The sequence below is a fragment of the Anopheles funestus genome, chromosome X, assembly GCF_943734845.2.
Source record: "Anopheles funestus chromosome X, idAnoFuneDA-416_04, whole genome shotgun sequence".
NCBI lineage: Eukaryota > Metazoa > Arthropoda > Insecta > Diptera > Culicidae > Anopheles > Anopheles funestus.
This window is the reverse complement of record NC_064597.1, coordinates 19124727-19147084: the sequence shown is the minus strand read 5'-3', so window position 1 is coordinate 19147084 and position 22358 is coordinate 19124727. Positions and strand designations below refer to the sequence as shown.

Genomic DNA, 22358 nt, shown 5'->3' with positions numbered 1-22358 from the left:
AATGAGCGCTTTTAAAATGAAAGCAGGCCCGGCGCTGTTGGACATACTGGAAACATCAGCGCCAATCCAATCTGAGAAAGATGCGGATCTTTACCCGTACTCGAATGCAATTGATAGATTGGATCAATACTATGGTTCTCATCTATACGTTTTTCGTCAGCGTCAAAAGTTGCGAACGATGAAACAAATCAAAGATGAATCTGACTATCACTTTGTTAAACGAGTGATTGAATTTGGCAAGACTTGTAATTACAAAGATGATCAGTTAATCGAGACCATTGCGGACGTGATTCAGGTGCATGCCGTTAATCCCAAGGTACGCAAAGCAGGATGGAAAATCCTTAAGAAACGCGGGGCGATTAACGAGCTGTTGGATAGGGTGCGGGCTTGTGAAATTGAGGCTAACAATAAGATTAACTTTAATAGAAATCAACAGCCGATTTGATCTACGGCTGAGGTTTCTGCTGTTTCGTACGGTGCCTACCCAAAAACGGCGCCTCGCTCGGGGGAGTTTCAACGCGATAAATTGACGTACGGACAAAAACATTGGGGAATGCAGGAAGCTACAGGATTCATCAAAAGTGGCTTTTCCGGATTTGCAACAAATCGATCTTTTGGAATTCGTCGTATCGTATGTTGGAGATGTAACAGCAATTTGCATCGGCCAGAGAATTGTTACGCTATCGACAAGAGGTGCCGAAACTGCCAAACTGTAGGATATATCGAACGAGCATGTCGTCCTGATCTGCAGAATAAGGCGGTAAAACATTATTCAACGGAGGGCGAACCGTCTTAATCAGGTAAAACCCGAAAGATTGCGGCAATTACGGATGGTGACGATGCAGATAGATCTGAATGTGAAGAAAAGGCTGTAAGTAACACTTTTCTAACCGAGAACTATTAGTTTTCAATTCCTGTTGCTTAATTTTGTTTTTTTTCGATTTGTTTATACATTTATCAGTTACATATTTTCCAAATTGCTCATTATAAAACACATTTTCCATAAAAAGAATTCAAAAAAAAAGAACTGAATTGTTTGTATAGTAAATTAGTTGAGGGAACGTTCAGAACACTCATACTGATTGGAAGTAAAAACATATTGTCTGTGTAAGCGTTGAACTAATCAGAAATTCATGGAAATGTATATCCACATACGTATTAAACTCTTCTGGACATAAATGGCATTTTCGCTCGAACAATAATGATTTATTTTGATATTCAAGTGAATTTAACTAATTATAGTTATGTTTTAGGTTACATTGAAGCCAGCTCCAAAAACGAATGGTATTGACGCGGATCATGTTAGAACCAATGACGGTCAGTTGTATATGCTAAACCAAGGGGCAATCGATCAAGGATCAGTTGTAGGTTATGTAGCAGGCGTTCCCATTAACTTTATGATTGACTCCGGTGCTGACGTTAACACCATCAGCAAAGATAATTTTGATTGTTTATCTAGAAATGATCCCGAAAAAACAAAATATTTCAGCTTAAGAAACGGTCCCTTGAAAGCTTACGGCATGAAAGACGACATTCCAGTAGTAGGATCCTTTGTAGCCGAGTTGTTCATCTCGACGGATCGTCCACGTACAATGGAAAAATTCTTCGTTATTCCAAAGGCGAGAGCTTTACTTAGCAGGAATACTTCGTTGAGATACAGCGTGCTACAACTTGGTATGGACGTACCAGTTAAGACATACCTGGGAAATAATGCAACACGATCAATGCCGGGAGAGATTTTTGTTTTGGCAGATGCGACAGAGTTTCCTAAGTTCAACGTTCCTCCTGTGATGTTGACTTATGATAAAGGGCTTCCTCCGTCTAGGAACGTGTTTACTAGCATCCCTCCAGCATTTAGGAATGAAACAGTAAGAAGACTAAGTGACCTTTTATCCAGCGGAATCATAGAACGTGTTACGGATGAGATGGAAAATTCATTCTGTTCATCTTTATTGGTGGTCCCTAAAGGCAAGAATGATATTCGCTTGGTCATGGACCTTCGAGGCCCAAATAAGAGCATCATAAGAACACCGTTTTTGATGCCTACGTTAGAAGCCATTTTAGCGCAGCTGAACGGTGCATCATGGTTTTCAACCATCAATTTGTCCAGTGCATTGTTTCACGTGGAGTTACATGAAGACTGCAGGCATTTGACGAATTTTTTTGCTGGAAATGGAACATACAGGTTCAAGAGGCTACCTTTCGGGCTTTGCAACGCACCTGACATTTTCCAAGGGATTCTACAAACCAAAGTACTTATAGGATGCCCAGGGGTGCTGAACTATTTGGACGATATATTGGTTTTTGGTAGTTCGAAAGAAGAGCATGATGATAATTTGGAAAAGACCCTCCAACGGCTGCGCGAGCACAATGTCAGGCTTAACTCAGCTAAGTGCGTATTCAGATCAAGATCGGTTAAGTTCCTGGGATTTAATTTATCTGGCGACGGATGGCGTATTGAGGATGATAAGAGGAAAGCGTTGGAAAATTGTACAGTGTTTCAAAGAATAAAAACCGATCCTACATTTTCTAAAGAATAATTTACAGTGTTAGCAAGAGAAGGGGCGAAGGTTGTAATAGCAAACGGAAAGGGTATGAAATTGACTAGAAACATACAAGATGTAAAACGAGTTTCAAACTGCGATATGGAAGAAAGATCCGAGGAAGATTTAGAAGAACCGATCGAAGTTACAGAGATCACTAAAAATACGAGCGATCAGTATAACAAACCGTGTCTTTTCGGTTGCCTAACAGGTATAAAGAATCAGTAATGTATCATATTTGCTACCAGGAGTAGAGGTGATGGAGGATGTAGGGATCGGGAGTAGGGGTAAAAGGAAAAAGGTAAAAAAAGGATAGAATGTATCATGTCGTAAAAGGAGAAAGTCAGCGAGGGAGCGAAAGAGAGGACATGAAAGGCAACCAAGTGAAAAGGAGGCATTGTTCTTCAGTCTTGTGTTAGATTGCGACGAGAACGGATGCTTGGTTGCGGTGCGGATTGATAAAAATATATTAAAAAAAAAGTTAAAAGAAAACTATTATTTCGGATTATTTGTTGGGATGTGCGACGATCACGACACTAACTACAGATCCAGAAGTGTTTTTTTATTAACCGCATAGTTCTTTTAAAAGACATTTTTACAAACATTAATTTCCTCAAACACATCAGTTTTGGCTATTTGGTTTTCCAGGTGGGAGTTGCATCTTAGGTTACAGTCTATGGTTATGCCCAGGTGTAATATAAAAGTTTTTTTTTTTTCAATACTTATCGGACTACTGATTTACACACTTCACTTGGCCTTACCTTGGGTAGGGGGACTCTCGATGCTCTTGAAATAATTGTAGAAATTACACCGGGATTGGGATTGCTTGTATGCAAAGTACGTGTACGCGGTTTGACTTACGCTTTTACAATGTTTATTTAATCGTTAAAAATTCCTTATCCATTACCACAGTTAAGGGCCGATTACAATATGTACTTTTGCTTGGTTTTTTCCATGGTAGAATGTGTCAAAATCGATTTGACAGATTCTACCAAGGCTTGGTAAAAAACATTCGGTTTGTCCTGTGTAGATTCTGTCACCGTGTCGTAGCATAGAAAAAACCAACTTTGTTCCAAGATTGCGATTACACATGAGCCATGGTGTTTTCTGTCAAATAGTGCAGTTTGAAGTTATTTTGACACATTCTACCATGGTAAAAACCAAGCAAAAGTACATAATGTAATCGGCCCTTTAATGTTCTAAAATTCCGTTCTGTTTATACTATTAGCTTCTAGTGTTGTCAAGTATCGATGGAGTTCAAATAATGTTCATGCAAATTAAATGTAAAGGGTTTTCATGGAACTTCTTAACTAAGTAATTCGTACTAAATTAAACAATAATAACACAATTATTTATTCTGGAAGCCCAGTTGTGAAACTGATCATTGACAACTGTCAACTCGCGATCGATCACCGGGGACTGACCGCTTTCTAACAGTTTTCACCAGTGGGACAAATTCAAATTTTCGACGCAACCCTATGGTGAATTGATGTATCAAACGAAGTTTTTTCACCACACCGGTGACATTACCATGGTGCTACGGTGAGCATTCATGTCAACAATCATTCAGTCAACAAAGCAAAGTGAAAGTGGAAGTGCTTAGCTGTAGAGTGTGATATCAAAGTGTTACGGTAAAATGAGCCCTACACCATCAACTTCATCTGGCCGCAGGAAGAGCCGTGAACTACAGGCACAACGAAAATTCGGCGCGTTTTACCGGCGCACGGTTGAACTAACCCATTCTATACTTTGACGAATTTTAATGTGCTGTTTGAGATGTCGAATATGGTAGTTATTTGATGTTTAGCAGATATGCTACACAGGTATCGGTGCTCATTGGTTTGCTCAATAGCCGTACCATCTGCTTTAACTGTTAATTTGACTTTATTTCTTGGAAAGGCCATTACCTTTGATTTGGCGCTATTGATTTTTCGATTTAGGTCGTTTAGTTTTACTTGGAGCCATATTATTGCTCTTTGCAGTGATCTTTCTACCGCTTTTGATGTCAGACCATTCGATTATAGCAAAGCTATCCGCGTACTGCAAAAGTTTTATCTTGCTGCCGTTAAGTTCGTGGCAGCTGCTTGAGTAGATATTGAAAAGCGTTGGCGAAAGTACATCTCCTTGAGGGAGGCCATTGTTTACCGTTCTTCTTATAGTATCTTTTCCCTCATTTATTTATAAGCTCCTGCCTGTTAGGAAGCTTGCAATCCATGCGATATCCTCTTCAGATATCATGTTTAGCTTAAGGATTTATAGGAGCTCTGTGGTTAGTGCGCTGTTGTAGGCATTTCTCACATCGATGAAAATAACCCCAGTGTACTTCTTTTTAGAGTTATTTTGTAATATTTTATGTACCAGGAGGTTCACTTCAGTAATGGTAGACCTATGTCTCCGGAAACCGAAACTGATTTCCGGAAGGAGGCTATACTTCTCCAAGTGTTCAGTTATGCTACGTAGTACCGCCGTGTTAACTATTTTGGCGCACAAAAGTGCTAAAGGTCTATAGTTCTCTACACAGTTTGTGTCTTTGCGTATTTTAGGAATTGCCACTACCTTGATCCTTTTGAGTTTCTTTGGTACTCTTCCTTCTTGATACATCTTATTCAGTTCTTTTATCAAGGCTTTGTATGATATGCTATCTATACCTAGTGAAGTGTTTTTTTAGTGTTTAGTATGTACTTCTGCAAGTCCAGAATTTCTGTGTCTGTAATGAAATACGGTGTGTACTGGTACCTTGATCTTTTTGGGCTGCCGAAATTGGGTCTTAGAAAATCTTTGGCATTGTCTGTGTTTTAGGCTATTATATTAATACCGTTATGGGTAGTTTATTCCCATGGAATTTTATACTATATCCCACAGATCTTTTTTCGTGCTGTCCGAGTTGACTTTGTCTAGCCAGGGTTCGAAATTCTTTCTTCTTTCCATTCTTTGTAGAAACCTTAATTTTGCCAGATCCTTTTTGAATTGAATGAAGTTTTCAATGCTACGGTTTCGATTAAAATTTCTAGGGGATTTGTTCTTTTTCTCCCATGCCTTTTGCAGCTTTTAATTCCACCATCTTTTTGGTGTAAAAGCGATGGTTTTGGTAGTTTACTTCATGATGTGCTGAAGGGTACACTTAATACTATTAATACTGGTATTGTCCGTACATCTAAAATCACGTATTTGTTTGTTTATTCTAAATGTATTTATCACAGCTCTTGTATTCGGTTTGACAGGTTTTCTAATGGATATGTGGATAATTTTATGCCCACTGTTACTGTGTGTTGGGTTGTAACCTTGCGCTCGATGTCCAGGACAATATTAGGTGACATAATCGTGATGTCAATGGTTGTGTTTCTTTTGTTAGTGTCCGCGTTTATATATGTATGTTCTTTGTTCTGTACCATTACCATATTATTAATCTTCTGTAGCGTTATCACACTTCTCATGTCGCAGTAGTGGTTTCCCCACGCAGTGTGATGCGCGTTAAAGTCACCTGTTATGCTAGACTTGATGTTATTTGCAGCACTAACAATTCTTCGCAGCCAGCGCAATTAGGCGTGTTTTGGTCTCGTTGGTTTGACATACGTGCTGATTATGGTAATACCGTACTCTTTCAATTTTACACCCGTAGATTGTACGAACTGGTTTCTATTGTGTATTTGTACGCTTTCTATTCCATATTTTTTATGTTCAAATATTCTATTATAATTTGATATACGTGATTGGATTGTGGGAGTCTTAGTTTACTGGCTGTTTCATCGACTAGCCAGGTCTCTTGTATGCAAATTACATCTGCGCTTTCGATATTTACATAGAATTTTAGTTCGTCTACGTTGTTCGCTAGTCCTTGTATGTTCATTTGTAAATTAAATGCGTTTGAAACCATCGATACTATTGGTTTTAAGAATCTTTTATGAAACGTTTAGTTGTAACGTCTTCTTTGTTATCTTTTATATGGCAGGTTTTGTATGATATAGTTTTTCCATTGTCTAGCGTGATTTTTGTATCATCCATATCCAAATCAATTCTCTCTTCAACTAAGGGAGCTGTGTATGTGGAGAAGAGACTTCCCTCTTCATCCGACGTGTAGTTTTCTGTGATTTTTTTAATATGTTTTTTTTCTGTTGTGTTCTATTTTTCGGTGTTAGAAAATATTAACTGTTTCCTTTACTGTTTCTTTAGGTGCTTCTTTTTTTGTTGGTGATTGTTCTGTGGGTTTGTTGTTATGATTTTCTTGTATTTTTGTAATTATTGTGGTGGTTGCATAGTCTCGGTAAGTGTATTTTGGTATTCGACACTCTCCCGCAGAATTGCAGCGCGTCACACGAGAAATTGGTAGCATTTGAATGACCATATATGGTCATGAAATCATAATCCGATGAAAAAGAGCTAGTGGCTAGGAAGCGAATTTAGTATATAAGGAGATAAAAATTTAGAATTCATTTAGTAGTATCGAAGCAGTCGTTACGAAATTTGAACTTAGACATTTCCAGCGTGCAGTAATAAAGTGTTTTAGCACAGGTGAGTTGTATACAATATATTTATTTCTAATTAGTTGTTGTTTGTAGTTTTTAAGTTTTTTTTAACTGAAAACATTTTTATTCTACTTACGAGGGGTACAACATATATTTCTGGCCTAGGCCACAAGAAGGGTGGCCTGATCGAATCTGACATTTTTATTCGAAAGTTTGACATTTTGGAGCGTAATCACACTCACAACGTTTTGACGTACGACCATCATTTGTGATGATTACATTGACTTGAAAAAAATCCGTTTGGCAAAAGAATGGAGTTGACCCGTGAACATTTTCGTGCGATCATTTTTCACAACTTTCGACGGGCACTATCTAGGCAAGACTGTTTTGATGAACTCAAATTTTTGTATGGCGATAAAGCACCATTCTATACGACTGTTACAGGGTTTCTCAGGCCAGCTCAACACCGTAACAGCACTTTTCAACAACGTGAAATGTGTATTCCAATTTGTATATCCAATTCGAACCCGGTAACTCTTTTCAACATGGTAAAACTAGGTCTCGCATCCATAAAACCATTACTCGGCACTAGGAAATGCGTACTTGACAAATACGTCGCTGACTGAATGTTTATACTGCCTATTTCGATACTATCATCATCCGTACCATTTCATTTGATATAATCAAATGAATATCATAAGTTTTAAAATTTAATTATTTCCAAAATAAGCTGACAAACCACACATATACGAGTATATGAAAAAATAATCTAATTTATTATTGTTTGGTTTGTTTTGAAAATAAATATATGTAATGCGTTGTATAATTTGTAAAACTAACGATTGTTTTGAAATTCGATTTTTTTTTTGAATTTAATAAAGAAAACATATTAACTACATATGCAACTACTTTACGTAAATTTCGAATTTTATTTCTTACACTGCTGATTGTTTTTTTCAAGCGAAAACAGTTGTTTTGCTTCATAAATTACTTCTATACATGGTTAAAGTATTCAATTTGAAAATGTAAACGCTAATTTGGGTTTGGACAACAACACCTTTTACATAGAAAAAACCTTTCCATTAGAAGAGAGGCAAACAACAAGTAGCGTGATACGTAAAGTAGTCTAAAAGTGTAGTCTATCTAAAATGAGTGAACCAGGCGAAAATTTGGAACAAAACAATGATCACGACACCGATATGGAGCTTGAAACTGAAGCAGTGATGGATTCTTCAACAACACAAAAAAGGAAGTTACGAACGACCAGCAATATTGATCGCGAAAGAGTTATCAATGCTCATCAGAAGGGATGTTCTGCTGCCGATATAGCTGCCAGAATGCTGAATATAAACCGGTCAACAGTTTACAGCATCATTAAGAAATTCGACAAGACATTCGAAGTTAAAGCTGCAAAACGTGGAGGTGATAAAGAAAAAAAGATCAGCCCGGACATAGGGCAAAAAATAAGGGACTGGATTGATGAGAATTGCACAATAACATTGCAACAGTTAGCCGACAAAGTTTTTGATGATTTCGGGATACGCGTTAGCAAACCTACTGTTGCCAGGGAAATCAAAAGTTTTCGCTACTCCTTAAAATGGATCCAAAAAATACCCGAGCGCAGAAATAACCCACAAACCCTAGAAATTCGTAAGGAGTACGCTTCACGCTTCTACGCGTTGCCAGGACAGGTCGCTGATACAAATGTGATATTTGTTGATGAAGTGGGTTTTTGTGTAAGCATGAGAGCAAGTCGCGGTAGATCGGCAGTAGGAACACCAGCTGTGAAAATCGTTTCACAAATACGCACAAGAAACGTCTCAATAATATGTGCCATGAATCGGTCTGGCATACAGCTTTATAAAACAGCAGAACGATCAGTCAATCGTGATTCCTTTTTGGAATTTATGAGGGATTTAAAACAAAAATTAACTGAAAGCTACAGTGGACGTATCATCTACGTTATGGACAACGTAGCATTTCATAAATGCTCCGAAATTCGGCAGGCAATTGAGGATGATGGGGATGAAGTGCGTTACCTTCCACCTTATTCGCCTTTTCTTAATCCCATCGAAAATTTATTTAGCAAATGGAAGGAAATTACGAAAAGGGCAAACGCGAACAACGATGCAGAACTTATTGAGGCAATTGATAGAGGAGCTTCACTCGTAACATCGAGTGACTGTGAAGGATATATCAGGAATATGTGGACATACCTTCATCGATGCCTAAATTTAGAAGAGATCTGTGATTAAGAAGAAATTTGTTCATTGTTGCTGAATTATTGTCTTGTTTTTTTATAGATAAGAAACGGCCTGGCCGTATTTTTATACGTACTAGACATACTTAAAAGTTACTGTGAATTTTCTATTCAGAATAAAAAAACGAATTGTTGTTACTAGGTATAATATCATACTTTTTTATTTATCGATTACTTCAATTATCTACGAGTGATGTTCTGCTGTATTAATCTTTCTGTATATCTCACAACAACAGACGTATACATTTTTACTCGTTGTTGCCCATAGATTGATCCGACACTGAGTTTATTAGCTCCACAAAGTGATGAGCCCATCGCAACGATCGATCGAGCCATCAATATTCCAGCGGTAAAAGTACTGATAAAGATACCACCGTAGAAGGAGACACGCAGACAATGGTCGATCGATCGAAGCGCCACCATTCCTGACTGATCGATGGAATAATCAATGTTCAAGTTTGGAATATTCTGAAGATGCAGTCTACCGCCGAGGAAGGAAAGCCGGGGAAAGGAATGTAGAGGAATTTAAATGTAGGGTAAATATTAAGTTTAAAAGGCAACATTGGGTCAATAAAAGGTCGTAGCCTCTCAGGACGCGCCCCAGTTTGGTTCTAGAGCTCGAAGTGAACGGACGTAAATCAGGAGTGAAAAATATACAGTGACAACATGGAGAAGAGAGAAGCTACTCTGAGAGTAGATTTCTCACATCTACCAGTAAAGCCACCCGTTAAAGATGTGATGGATTTCATCACATCTAAATTGCAACTAACAAAAGAACAAGTTGTACGCATACATCTGCGTACAAGCAGCATCAACGCCTTTATAGATTTAAAGGACGAGAGCGTGGCTCTAAAGATCGTCGAAAACAACGATGGAAAGCACACGATGCTTTGCCAAGGACAGGAGTATGCTATTCCCATCGCAATGGATGATGGGTCCGTGCTTGTTAAATTGCACGACATTTCCGGTAGAACCACTGACAACAATATTGTCAATTTCTTTTCTTATTATGGAAAAGTGCTAAATGTATCCGAAAGTACATGGGGAGAAGCAAGTCCATTTGCTGGGCTGCCAAACGGATATCGCTTCGTGCGAATAATAACATCAAAACCGATTCCCTCGTTTGTCCAAATCAACGGGGAAACCTCACTTGCAACACATCGAGGACAAAAACCAACTTGTCGTTACTGTGAGCTCCATGTACACCATGGAATGACATGCAATCAAAACAAACGTCTGATTGGGCAAAAAGCCACGGTGAACGATCGACTTAAACCATCATACGCAACGATCACGGCCAAAGAACCAACACCAACAAATCATACATCAAGCTTACAAGTGGAATCTCCAAAGCGGGTACAAACGGATACTCCAGGTGCAAAAGCGAATCCACTAAAGAGCACGAGTCCGGCAAAACAAAACGATAAGCAGACCAACGAAAGAGAAAGATCGACATCGGCTAAGAGACAAGCAGAGAGGCTTATTACTGATGCTGTGGCGATCGAGTCAAAGAGAGGCAGAACACGCTATCTAAACAAAAGCGATAACGCTCACAGAGGTAGGAAAAACGCGTCCCAATGACGCTTCCCACTACACACACTAACATGAACAATACCAGCTTGAGAATATTGTCGATAAATCTAAACAACCTATCAAGTAAAACAAAGATAGAAAGCTTACAGTCCACAATTAACAGGACGGATGCAGATATAGTATGCATGCAAGAAGTATACGAGAATAATCTACACATTAAAAATTACAATACGATCACAAACATCGATCACCATAAAAGAGGGACAGCTATAGCCATACGTGATGGATTAAAATATTCTAATATAGAAAAGAGCATTGACAGCAGATTAATCACACTGTGTATTAACGACAAATTCAAAATAGTTAACATTTATGCTCCATCTGGTACACAACAAAAGCAAAATAGAGAATATTTCTTCAGGCACACCCTAGCATATTATCTAAGAAAACCACACGAATATCTAATTATTGCCGGTGATTTCAACTGCATTATTCAAAAAAAGGATGCTACTGGAGTTTCAAACTACAGCTTAGCTTTAAAAAATGCGATGCAGCACCTTAAAATGGATGATAGCTGGGATCTTTTAAAAACCACAACAGAATACACTTATTTCACACACAACTCAGCCTCTCGCATAGATAGGATATATAAGTTATAGTTCTTGAAAGAGATGCTGTCGCTTCTAGGTGCAAAACTCGACTGAGTGTTTTATTCTTACTAGCTATATGTCACGAATACATTACATTTTATACGATTACATTTTATAGCGATAGTACAAATACAAATATCTAAATCTAGCGAAACATACAAATAACTAATCCTAGCGTTACGTCTCCCTTCATAGAGTCAAGCGTCCTCGCTTGGGTTTAATTTTCCGGTTTTCCCTACATATTTGGTCATATTTTACGTATTTATTTCTTGAGCCTAGATTTATGGATTTTTATGTTATAATTATCTACAAAAGTTAAGTCGTTGTTCTTATTTACTTTAGATGTTTTATAAGGTTCCTTGTCTTTAGTAATTCGTTGGTTAACCTTCACGTAAACAGCTTGACCTTCAGTTAACGCAGGAGGTTCTGTTAAATTTTGGTTTGCTCCTTCAGTTTTCTTATTTTGTTTGTCAAGTTTAATTTTAACATTTGATTGTAGTTCTTTAAATTTTTGGTAGATTTCTTCCGTGTTTGTTACTCCCTCTAAATTAAATACAATCGCTCTCGGTTTCTTCCCTGTAGCCGAGTGTATAGTATTGTTATAAATATCGACTATGATATTTATTTTGTCATTGAAATCTAGTTCGCTATTAGTAGAGTTCATAGTTCTGTACAGTTCTATCAGTGTCGAATGAAATCGTTCTACAATTCCATTTGAATTACTACAGCTGGCATGGTGGACCTCAATATTCAAATCTTGTAGGAATCCTGTAAATTCTATTGAAATAAATGCCGGTTCCTGATCGCATACTATAGTGTTAGGTCTTCCAAAAATTCTTATGTGCTCTGTAATAGATTTCTTAAGGTCAATGATAGTTCGTGTTTCTAAGGGGATTACGTTCGCAAATTTGGAGAAAGCATCAACGATTGTCAACATTTTTCTTCCCTTCATAAAGAAAATATCAATATGAATTTTTTCGAATGGTTTTTCTACGCAAACTGTTTTCTTTATCAGCTGCAGTGGGTTTCGATCATACTTGCATCGTTTACAGATTGCACAGTTATTAACTACAATTCTTACTTTTTTTTCCATGTTTGGGAAGAAATATGATTCAAGTAACTGTGCTACATTTTCTTTTATTCCCCTATGCGCGCGCTCGTGAGTTTCCCTAATTAATTTGTCCTGGTCTTCCGTTCTTTTCACATCTGTCACCAACAACGGGGAATAAACCAGTTTAAACGTTTTATACTGACAAAAATATTTCCGATATGTTTCTTGTATAGTTTGTATGATTTCTTTGGGTGCATGAATGCAGTTAGTTCCTTTTGTATTAATCTTTTCACGAAATATAGTTATAATTTGTTTTTCTGAATAGTTCCGCTTAAATATCATAAATCTGTGGTACGTAGGGAACACTTCTTCATGTGATTCGCTTTCATTGCCAATATTCAGAATAATTTGCGTTTTAAACGTATTCGTTGGTTTTTCCGTTGTTCGTATGTAATGGTCATCACTGGTATCTGCCGAGTGAATAGTATTATTAGTATTAATTTCGTCCTTGCTCGCTTCGATTTCATTGGGTTTAATTCGAGATAGAGCATCTGCCACGATATTCTCTTTTCCTGGCTTGTATACTATGTCAAAATCAAATTCGGTTAGCACCAATTTCCATCTTATTATTTTCTGATTTGCACTAGTCATAGAATATATAAGAGGTTGGTGGTCCGTTATTAATGTAAATTTTCTTCCGTATAAATACGGTCGAAAATATTTCACGGCCCAGACTATAGCTAACAACTCTTTTTCTGTTGTACAATAATTTTCCTCGGTTCTGTTTAAGGTCCTGGATGCATAGGCGATAGGACGATCCTTCCCTACGGTTCCCTGTGACAGTACAGCGCCGATTGCGAAATCACTTGCGTCTGTTGTTAAAATAAATGTTTTACTGAAGTCTGGGTATGCCAAAATCGGATCCATGGCTAGCAAAGATTTACATTTCTCGAAGCATCTTACTTTATCGGGAGTAAAGATGAATTCATTATCTTTGCGAAGTAATATTGTTAGTGGTCTAATAAGCTTGGCAAAGTCTAGAATAAATCGTCTGTAGTATCCTAATGTTCCAAGAAATTGCTTTAGTTCTTTTGGATTTTTTGGTATCGGCCAGTTTTGTACCACTCCAATTTTATCTACGTTAGGTTTCACACCTTCTTTAGTGACTGTATGGCCTAAAAACTGCACCTCCTTCCTGAAAAAATTGCATTTCTCTATGTTTATTTTCAATCTAGCATCTTTCAGTTTTTGTAAAATGCTCCTTATGTCTTTTACGTGTTCTTGGAAAGAGCTAGAGAATATGATGATGTCGTCCATATAGACGAGGCAACATAATCCTATGTGTTCCCTTAAAACAGTATCCATCACTCTTTGGAAAGTAGACGGTGCGTTTTTGAGTCCAAAAGGCATCCTTGTGAACTCATACTTCCCTGAGCTTACAGCAAATGCAGTCTTTTCTATGTCGTCCTCATCTAATTGTACTTGATGGAAGCCTGCTACAAGGTCTATTGTAGAGAAGTAAGAAGCTCTCCCTAGCCTGTCCAAGATTTCAGTGATATCCGGTATGGGGTATTTATCCGAAATGGTTTTTTCGTTCAGTTTCCGATAATCTATGACTAAACGATACTTTTTCAAACCCATTGAATCTTCTTTCTTCGGTACAATCCAAACCGGAGAAGTGTATGGAGATATGGATTCACGAATTATACCTTCTCTAAGCATTTTCTTCACTTGATCTTGTACCTCAGATTCAAATATCTTAGGATATTTGTATGATTTAGTGTGAATCGGAATGTTATCAACTGTTCTGATTCTATGTTTAATCTTATGAGTGAATGATAGCTTATCATCATCGAAATATAAAACTTCTGGAATATCTCGCAATAAATTTGTAATTGCCTTGAGTTCAAACTCAGCAAGGGAGTCGTCCTTTAGTTCGAAGTTCTTGTTAATTTTTACCTTAGGTCCTTCGTTTTCCAGGAACTCATTGTCAATTATTTCGATTTCATTTAGATTTATCTCGATATTTTTGTCCGTGTTATTCTTTAACGCTATAACTGATTTGTTTCCCTTGCTTGTGTAAATGCCAGGTAATATGGAAAACGTACCGTATGACTTTTCTTCTTCTATAATGAAATCCCCATCAGTTACGGTGTCTATTGTCAAAAAATGCGTTTGAAGGGCATTTAAGGTTGTTGACGGATTTCCTATAAATTTCTTATGCAGCGCTAATATTTTACGTCCTATTTTCAGCGTATTGTTACGAGTATCCAGAACTGCGTTGAGGTTTCTTAACGTTTCATAGCCTATTAACCCATCGAAAAAATTATGGAACGAATAAACGTAGAATTTGATTTTTCTATTTATACCAAAAATGTCAAATTGTACAGATTTCAAAATTTTTCCACTTTCTTTTAAACTTCTCACGAAGACATTTTCTTCGCTCATGCAATTCTCCAAATTTACGTGTTTAGGTGAAATATAGTTTTTGTTAGCACCTGTATCAATCAAGAATTTAAGAATTCCTTTTGTAGTAAATATTTGTAAGTATGGAATAAAGTTATTATTATTCAAGTGTCTGACCTTTCTCCTAAAACCATGTGAAAATTTAATTCATCTGACTCATTATCGACCGTTTTATCATCGGTTTCCGCGTTGTTAATTTGCATTCTAGATTTGAGTGTACGCATTGATACGTCATCATTCGTTTTTTTTTCTTGAAAACTTTTGTTCCTAAACTTATCTGACCACGGTTTATCGCTTTGCGTATTTTTGCGATTACTATACGATGTTGATGGTGTTTCGTTGTCATACTTTTTTCTCCCACGTTCTTCTGTGTTAGTCTGTTCTAGCTTTCTCCGATAGGAAGCATTCGTGTATTCGATGGATACCGAATAGGCTTCATCTAGGTCGTTCGGCTTACAGCTCCTCACATACGACGATAACGTTCCCTCAAGTCCATCTATAAAACGTGTGAGTGTGATTACACCAATCAGGTGATGTACTGCTGTAGTTGAATTTTTATATTCGTCTGCAGATGCGGTAATCGACCTTATCTTTGTTTCGAGTTTTTTCAAACTGTTGTAGTACTCTGCTAGAGATTTCTTTCCCTGACGCTCGTAAAACAGTTGTTGTATGTGTGAGGTCAGATCCCTTTTGTCGCCAAATGCGTTCGTTAGCACGTCTTTAATTTCTGGCCACGTGCTCACGTTTCCTGCTGCTATTACCGCTTCCCTAGCTTGACCAGTGATTTTGCACTTTACTGCTCGTACTAACTGATCATACATGGGCGATCCTTCACGATTTTTGAACAAAGCCAATGCAGTTTCAGTATCCTCAATCCACGCTTGCGTTTCACTTTTGTTTCCATCAAAATTTGGTAGATTACGAACTGGATCGGGCGTTCTGTATGATAAATAGGGGTCATCTGCTTTTGCTTTTAACCGTTTCATCTCTTCCAGTAGATCATTATGCGAGTTCGTCAGGAATCGAATGTGATTTAGCAGGTCTTCTTGGTTGCAATTGGGCTCCATGTTTTGCGTTCTTTTCTATTATCACTCTATTCTCACTATTACACGCTATACTCACGCACAGTCCAGATTGGTGTGTGTTGCGTTCTCTCGATGCGTGAGGCTTAGAGCTTCTTTTTTTTTTTTGGGTCGATGGTCTTCCTTCCTTTTGCGTTAGCACGGCGTGTTTGGGACGTTAGCTGGAACAGCTGCTTCTCTCCGCGAATCAACTGATATTCGCTCAGTGATGGTATAAACCGGGATGAGATGACTTATGCTTATTACCAGCAATTCGACTTTCGGCTGCGCCAGTTATAGTTCTTGAAAGAGATGCTGTCGCTTCTAGGTGCAAAACTCGACTGAGTGTTTTATTCTTACTAGCTATATGTCACGAATACATTACATTTTATACGATTACATTTTATAGCGATAGTACAAATACAAATATCTAAATCTAGCGAAACATACAAATAACTAATCCTAGCGTTACGTATATATATCAAAAAACCTACGAAATAATCTAAGAAGCGTTGACAACATTAGTGTATCTTTCAGTGATCATAAAGCTTACACAATTAGACTCGGAATTCCAAATGATACAGGACAACCTATCCTAAGACAAAAACTATGGGCATTCAGGAAGAACACTGTCAATGAAGATATAAAACTTGAATTTCATCGTAATTGGATCAAATGGACAAAACAAAAACAATGGTATCATACTTGGATAGACTGGTGGATTAAATTTGCTAAACCCAAAATCCAATCTTTTTTTAGGTGGAAAAACAGTTTATACTTCAAAGCATATAACACCTCATATCAAAGCTTAGAACAGCAACTGAATAACGCATATAACAACTATTATGGAAATCAAAATGAACGTAGCAACATTAACAAAATCAAAGGTAAAATGCTGACCCTACAAAGAAAACTTACAGAAAACTACATTAGGCCAAATAACACGTATATAGCAGGGGAGAATATTTCAACTTTTCATATCAATGAAAGGCATAGAAGACGTGCCAATATCGTCGGCATATACGACAATAACAATAACCTAATTGAAAATCAAGCAGAAATAGAAAACTTCATATTTAATCACTTCAAATCACTTTTTGACACAGATAATAATATTACAAATAACAATATCTTTACATGCAAACAAAAAATTCCAGAAAGCTGTGAAATAAACAACTCACTAAATGAGGCAATAACAACAAAGGAAATTTATGAGGTCATAAAACAAGCACCCTCTAACAAAAGTCCAGGAAAAGACGGCCTACCCAATGAATTTTACGAAATTTTTTTTGACACAATTCATAAGGAATTGAATTTAATAATCAATGACGCAAACAACAAATACATTCCAGAGGATTTCACCGAAGGCATAATAGTGCTCATAAAAAAACAAAAACACTCAAAAAATAACATAGAATCTCTACGACCAATAACATTAGCAAATGCCGATTACAAGATATTTAGTAGAGTTCTCAAAACAAGATTAACACGCAGTATTAACTAATTCACAAAAATGCAGTAATAGATCAAAAAACATATTCCAAGCTGTCCTTTCTATCAAGGATAAGATATTAGAAATCAACCAGCTAAAAAAAACGGGAAAACTCATATCTTTTGATCTCTCAAAAGCTTTTGATAGAGTTGATCACAATTTCCTGTACAATAGCATGCTTAGCGTAGGCATAAATCAAATGTTTATAGATAAAATTCGGGAAATCAACTCTGTGTCTTATTCAAGACTCTACATAAACGGTAGTTTAAAACCAAAAATACATATTAGAAAATCAGTTCGTCAGGGTGACCCAATGGCAATGCATTTATTTGCAATATATCTTCATCCTCTTCTTGAAAGATTAGAAGAGATATGCAATAACCAACATGACATTATAAATGCGTATGCTGATGATATTTCCATAATTACTACAGAAAAAGGCACAATAGAAAAAATCAAGCAAACTTTTGACGCTTTTTGTGCAGCATCTGGTGCCAAAATGAACACAGAAAAGACCAAGGGGATAGACACAGGCTTAGTGAATAATGCAACAATAATTAATACTGCCTGGATTACAACAGAGCTTAAAATTAAAATACTAGGAGTATGGTTTACAAACTCACTAAGACTAATGATTAAACTGAATTGGGATGTCACTACCAAAACATTCGCTCACTTAGTGTGGCAGCATAAAATGAGAGATATCAATCTACCACAGAGAGCTATATTAGCTAACACATTCCTAACTTCTAAATTATGGTACCTTGGGTCAATTTTAACCCCAAATAAACATCATATAGCCAAACTCACCTCAATGTTAGGCCAATTTATGCGGCCAAGAGGTGGACTTAGAGTCAGCATACTACAACTAGCTCTAGCCAAAGCGAACGGTGGGTTGAATTTGCTAACTCCCGACCAAAAGATTAAATCTCTCCTAACGTCCAGGCATTTAAAAGAAAGGAAATACATGCCATTTACTGAGAAATTTTTGAACAATATTGAAAATCCACCTTGTATTTCCAAACTCCCCAGTTACTATCCATGTATAGCCACAATAGTCCAAGAATCTGCTTACCTTCCAACTTCACCAAACATAAAATTAACAGCGAAACAAATACACAATAATATCCTGAAATACTTGCCCATACCACACGTAGTTCAAAAATATCCTAACATGAATTGGAAATCTATCTGGAGGAATATTAACAACAACTGCCTGAACTCAAATGAAAGAAGCACTTACTACATGCTAGTTAATGAAAAAATAAAGACCAAATCAAAAGAATATGAGTTAGGAATAGCAGATAACGATAAATGTCACGCTTGCGGGGAAACAGAAACACTGAAACATAAATTTATAGAATGTTATAGAGTAAAACAACTATGGAATGATTTGAAAACAATTGCAATTGAATTAGACATAATACTACCAACATTCGACGAACTTACTAAACCAGAACTAAAAAACTGGAAAAAAGAAAAGAAATCAAAACTACTTAAAATATTTTCTCGATACATAGAATTCATAAACAACAACAAATCAATTGCACTAAATTCACTAGATATATCTAATTTAAGGTACATAGTATTAAGCTAAATCTGTATTGTTTTAATAAAAAAAAAAAAACAGTTTACAGCATCATTAAGAAATTCGACAAGACATTCGAAGTTAAAGCTGCAAAACGTGGAGGTGATAAAGAAAAAAAGATCAGCCCGGACATAGGGCAAAAAATAAGGGACTGGATTGATGAGAATTGCACAATAACATTGCAACAGTTAGCCGACAAAGTTTTTGATGATTTCGGGATACGCGTTAGCAAACCTACTGTTGCCAGGGAAATCAAAAGTTTTCGGTACTCCTTAAAATGGATCCAAAAAATACCCGAGCGCAGAAATAACCCACAAACCCTAGAAATTCGTAAGGAGTACGCTTCACGCTTCTACGCGTTGCCAGGACAGGTCGCTGATACAAATGTGATATTTGTTGATGAAGTGGGTTTTTGTGTAAGCATGAGAGCAAGTCGCGGTAGATCGGCAGTAGGAACACCAGCTGTGAAAATCGTTTCACAAATACGCACAAGAAACGTCTCAATAATATGTGCCATGAATCGGTCTGGCATACAGCTTTATAAAACAGCAGAACGATCAGTCAATCGTGATTCCTTTTTGGAATTTATGAGGGATTTAAAACAAAAATTAACTGAAAGCTACAGTGGACGTATCATCTACGTTATGGACAACGTAGCATTTCATAAATGCTCCGAAATTCGGCAGGCAATTGAGGATGATGGGGATGAAGTGCGTTACCTTCCACCTTATTCGCCTTTTCTTAATCCCATCGAAAATTTATTTAGCAAATGGAAGGAAATTACGAAAAGGGCAAACGCGAACAACGATGCAGAACTTATTGAGGCAATTGATAGAGGAGCTTCACTCGTAACATCGAGTGACTGTGAAGGATATATCAGGAATATGTGGACATACCTTCATCGATGCCTAAATTTAGAAGAGATCTGTGATTAAGAAGAAATTTGTTCATTGTTGCTGAATTATTGTCTTGTTTTTTTATAGATAAGAAACGGCCTGGCCGTATTTTTATACGTACTAGACATACTTAAAAGTTACTGTGAATTTTCTATTCAGAATAAAAAAACGAATTGTTGTTACTAGGTATAATATCATACTTTTTTATTTATCGATTACTTCAATTATCTACGAGTGATGTTCTGCTGTATTAATCTTTCTGTATATCTCACAACAACAGACGTATACATTTTTACTCGTTGTTGCCCATAGATTGATCCGACACTGAGTTTATTAGCTCCACAAAGTGATGAGCCCATCGCAACGATCGATCGAGCCATCAATATTCCAGCGGTAAAAGTACTGATAAAGATACCACCGTAGAAGGAGACACGCAGACAATGGTCGATCGATCGAAGCGCCACCATTCCTGACTGATCGATGGAATAATCAATGTTCAAGTTTGGAATATTCTGAAGATGCAGTCTACCGCCGAGGAAGGAAAGCCGGGGAAAGGAATGTAGAGGAATTTAAATGTAGGGTAAATATTAAGTTTAAAAGGCAACATTGGGTCAATAAAAGGTCGTAGCCTCTCAGGACGCGCCCAGTGGAAGGGTTGTTGTGTGTGATCTGGCATAGTGACACTGTATTTATCGGAGGTGTTTTAAATACTTAAAATATCGGATCACTAACGGGTAGCAATACGGATAAGCAGTGAACGGTTACTGACAACTTATCAGATTCCCATCCTTAATCCGACGGTATCTTTAGATATTTATTTATTTATGTGACCTGCTCCTGGCAAAGCTTTTCAAAAATCGCTTTCCGCAAACCTCTCGTAAAATGGATCTCCTGGCAACACTTTTTTCCTAGTTCCTAAGGAATCGATATGTTTTATATTTCCCGAGACATCTAAATTCCAAAAGTGAATCTAAATGAAACTATTCAACAGCCAGAATTATATCAAAAAGCTTTATTTTATGCTACATGAATTAGAAGAGGGTGGTTAAAAGAAAAAGCAAGGAACAAAATAAAATTTTTATAAATTTTATCTTACCAAGACCAAGACACGACTAATTTTCATAAACTATACCAATAGCAAACCTAAAATATGCTTAATTCCTCCTAAAATTATATGCAATAAATGTAGATAAATTTGGGATAAGAAACAAATTATGCTCTTAACACCTTGTTGACGGGCGATTTTCGGCCAGAACGTGTTGGTATCACCGCATACGTTTGTTGTCTTCGGCGCTGGAGAGTATAGCGTGTCCCGCCGCACGATGTTATTAGTTACTTGAAATCTGTCACACACATAGAAACATTACATTACATTAACAACATTCAGGACGTACAAGTCCATCCCGAATCAGAATCGGCTAAGCGAGGACGGACATGTCCGTCCACCCGTCAACAACGTTCGGCTGAGCGAGGACGGACATGTCCGTCACCCGTCAACAAAGTGTTAATTTTGCTTCACACGAACTAAAAGAGCACTGAAACGTCGAAAGATAAATAAACAAGCTAACTAAATACTACCAATTCATAAATATGTATTTTGTTTTTCAAATGACGGTTAAATTAACGGTTAAATTTTGTAATGCTGCAGATCGATTTCAATGGAGCATCGAAATACATAAACTAAACAGGTTGCATGACAGATCTGCCGAATACGCATTTCCTAGTGCCGAGTAATGGTTTTATGGATGCGAGACCTAGTTTTACCATGTTGAAAAGAGTTACCGGGTTCGAATTGGATATACAAATTCGAATACACATTTCACGTTGTTGAAAAGTGCTGTTTCGGTGTTGAGCTGGCCTGAGAAACCCTGTAAGAACTGGTATAATGGATTTAGTCGTGGCCGAAGCTCGCTCAGTGACGAATTTCGTGAAGGTCGTCCAAAAACGGCCGTTGTGCCTGAGAACATTGATGCCGTTAGAAAACTAATTGCACAAGATCGTCATGTGACATACCGTGAGATAGAGGTATCTTTGGGCATTTCTTCCACCAGCATAAACACTATTTTGCACAAACACCTGGGCGTAAAAAAAGGTTTGCTGTCGTTGGATCCCGCACAATTTGACAATCCCTCAAAAAAAGGCTCGCGTCAATTGGTGCAAGGAGTTGAGTTGATCGTCGAGTTGATGGGTCATCCGCCCTACAGCCCTGACTTGGCACCCAATGACTTCTTTTTATTTGCGCACATTAAGAAAAAAATGCGTGGTCAACGATTTTTGTCGCCAGAAGATGCTGTTGAAGCGTTCAAAACCCATGTTTTGGGGTGTCTCAATTGGAGTGGAAAAAGGGCTTCATCA

The 22358-nt window shown here is 37.3% G+C and overlaps 2 protein-coding genes across 8 annotated transcripts in view; one reads left to right on the top strand and one right to left on the bottom strand.

Annotated features, from left to right (window-relative positions):
* The window catches only part of LOC125769083 (uncharacterized), a 447410-nt gene that overhangs the window by 411520 nt on the left and 13532 nt on the right, over window positions 1-22358 (bottom strand). The gene's annotated exons all lie outside the window — the stretch shown is intronic.
* LOC125769223 (uncharacterized) lies at window positions 7345-21222 on the top strand. The gene is made up of 2 exons (XM_049437804.1): window positions 7345-9843; window positions 20640-21222. The coding sequence occupies exon 1, from the start codon at window positions 8155-8157 to the stop codon at window positions 9259-9261; it is 1107 nt and encodes a 368-aa protein (XP_049293761.1). The 5' UTR covers window positions 7345-8154; the 3' UTR covers window positions 9262-9843; window positions 20640-21222.

Bases quoted from the DNA above. Each gene is read 5' to 3' on its own strand.
- LOC125769223 (XM_049437804.1), top strand. From the start codon at position 8,155: ATGAGTGAACCAGGCGAAAATTTGGAACAAAACAATGATCACGACACC.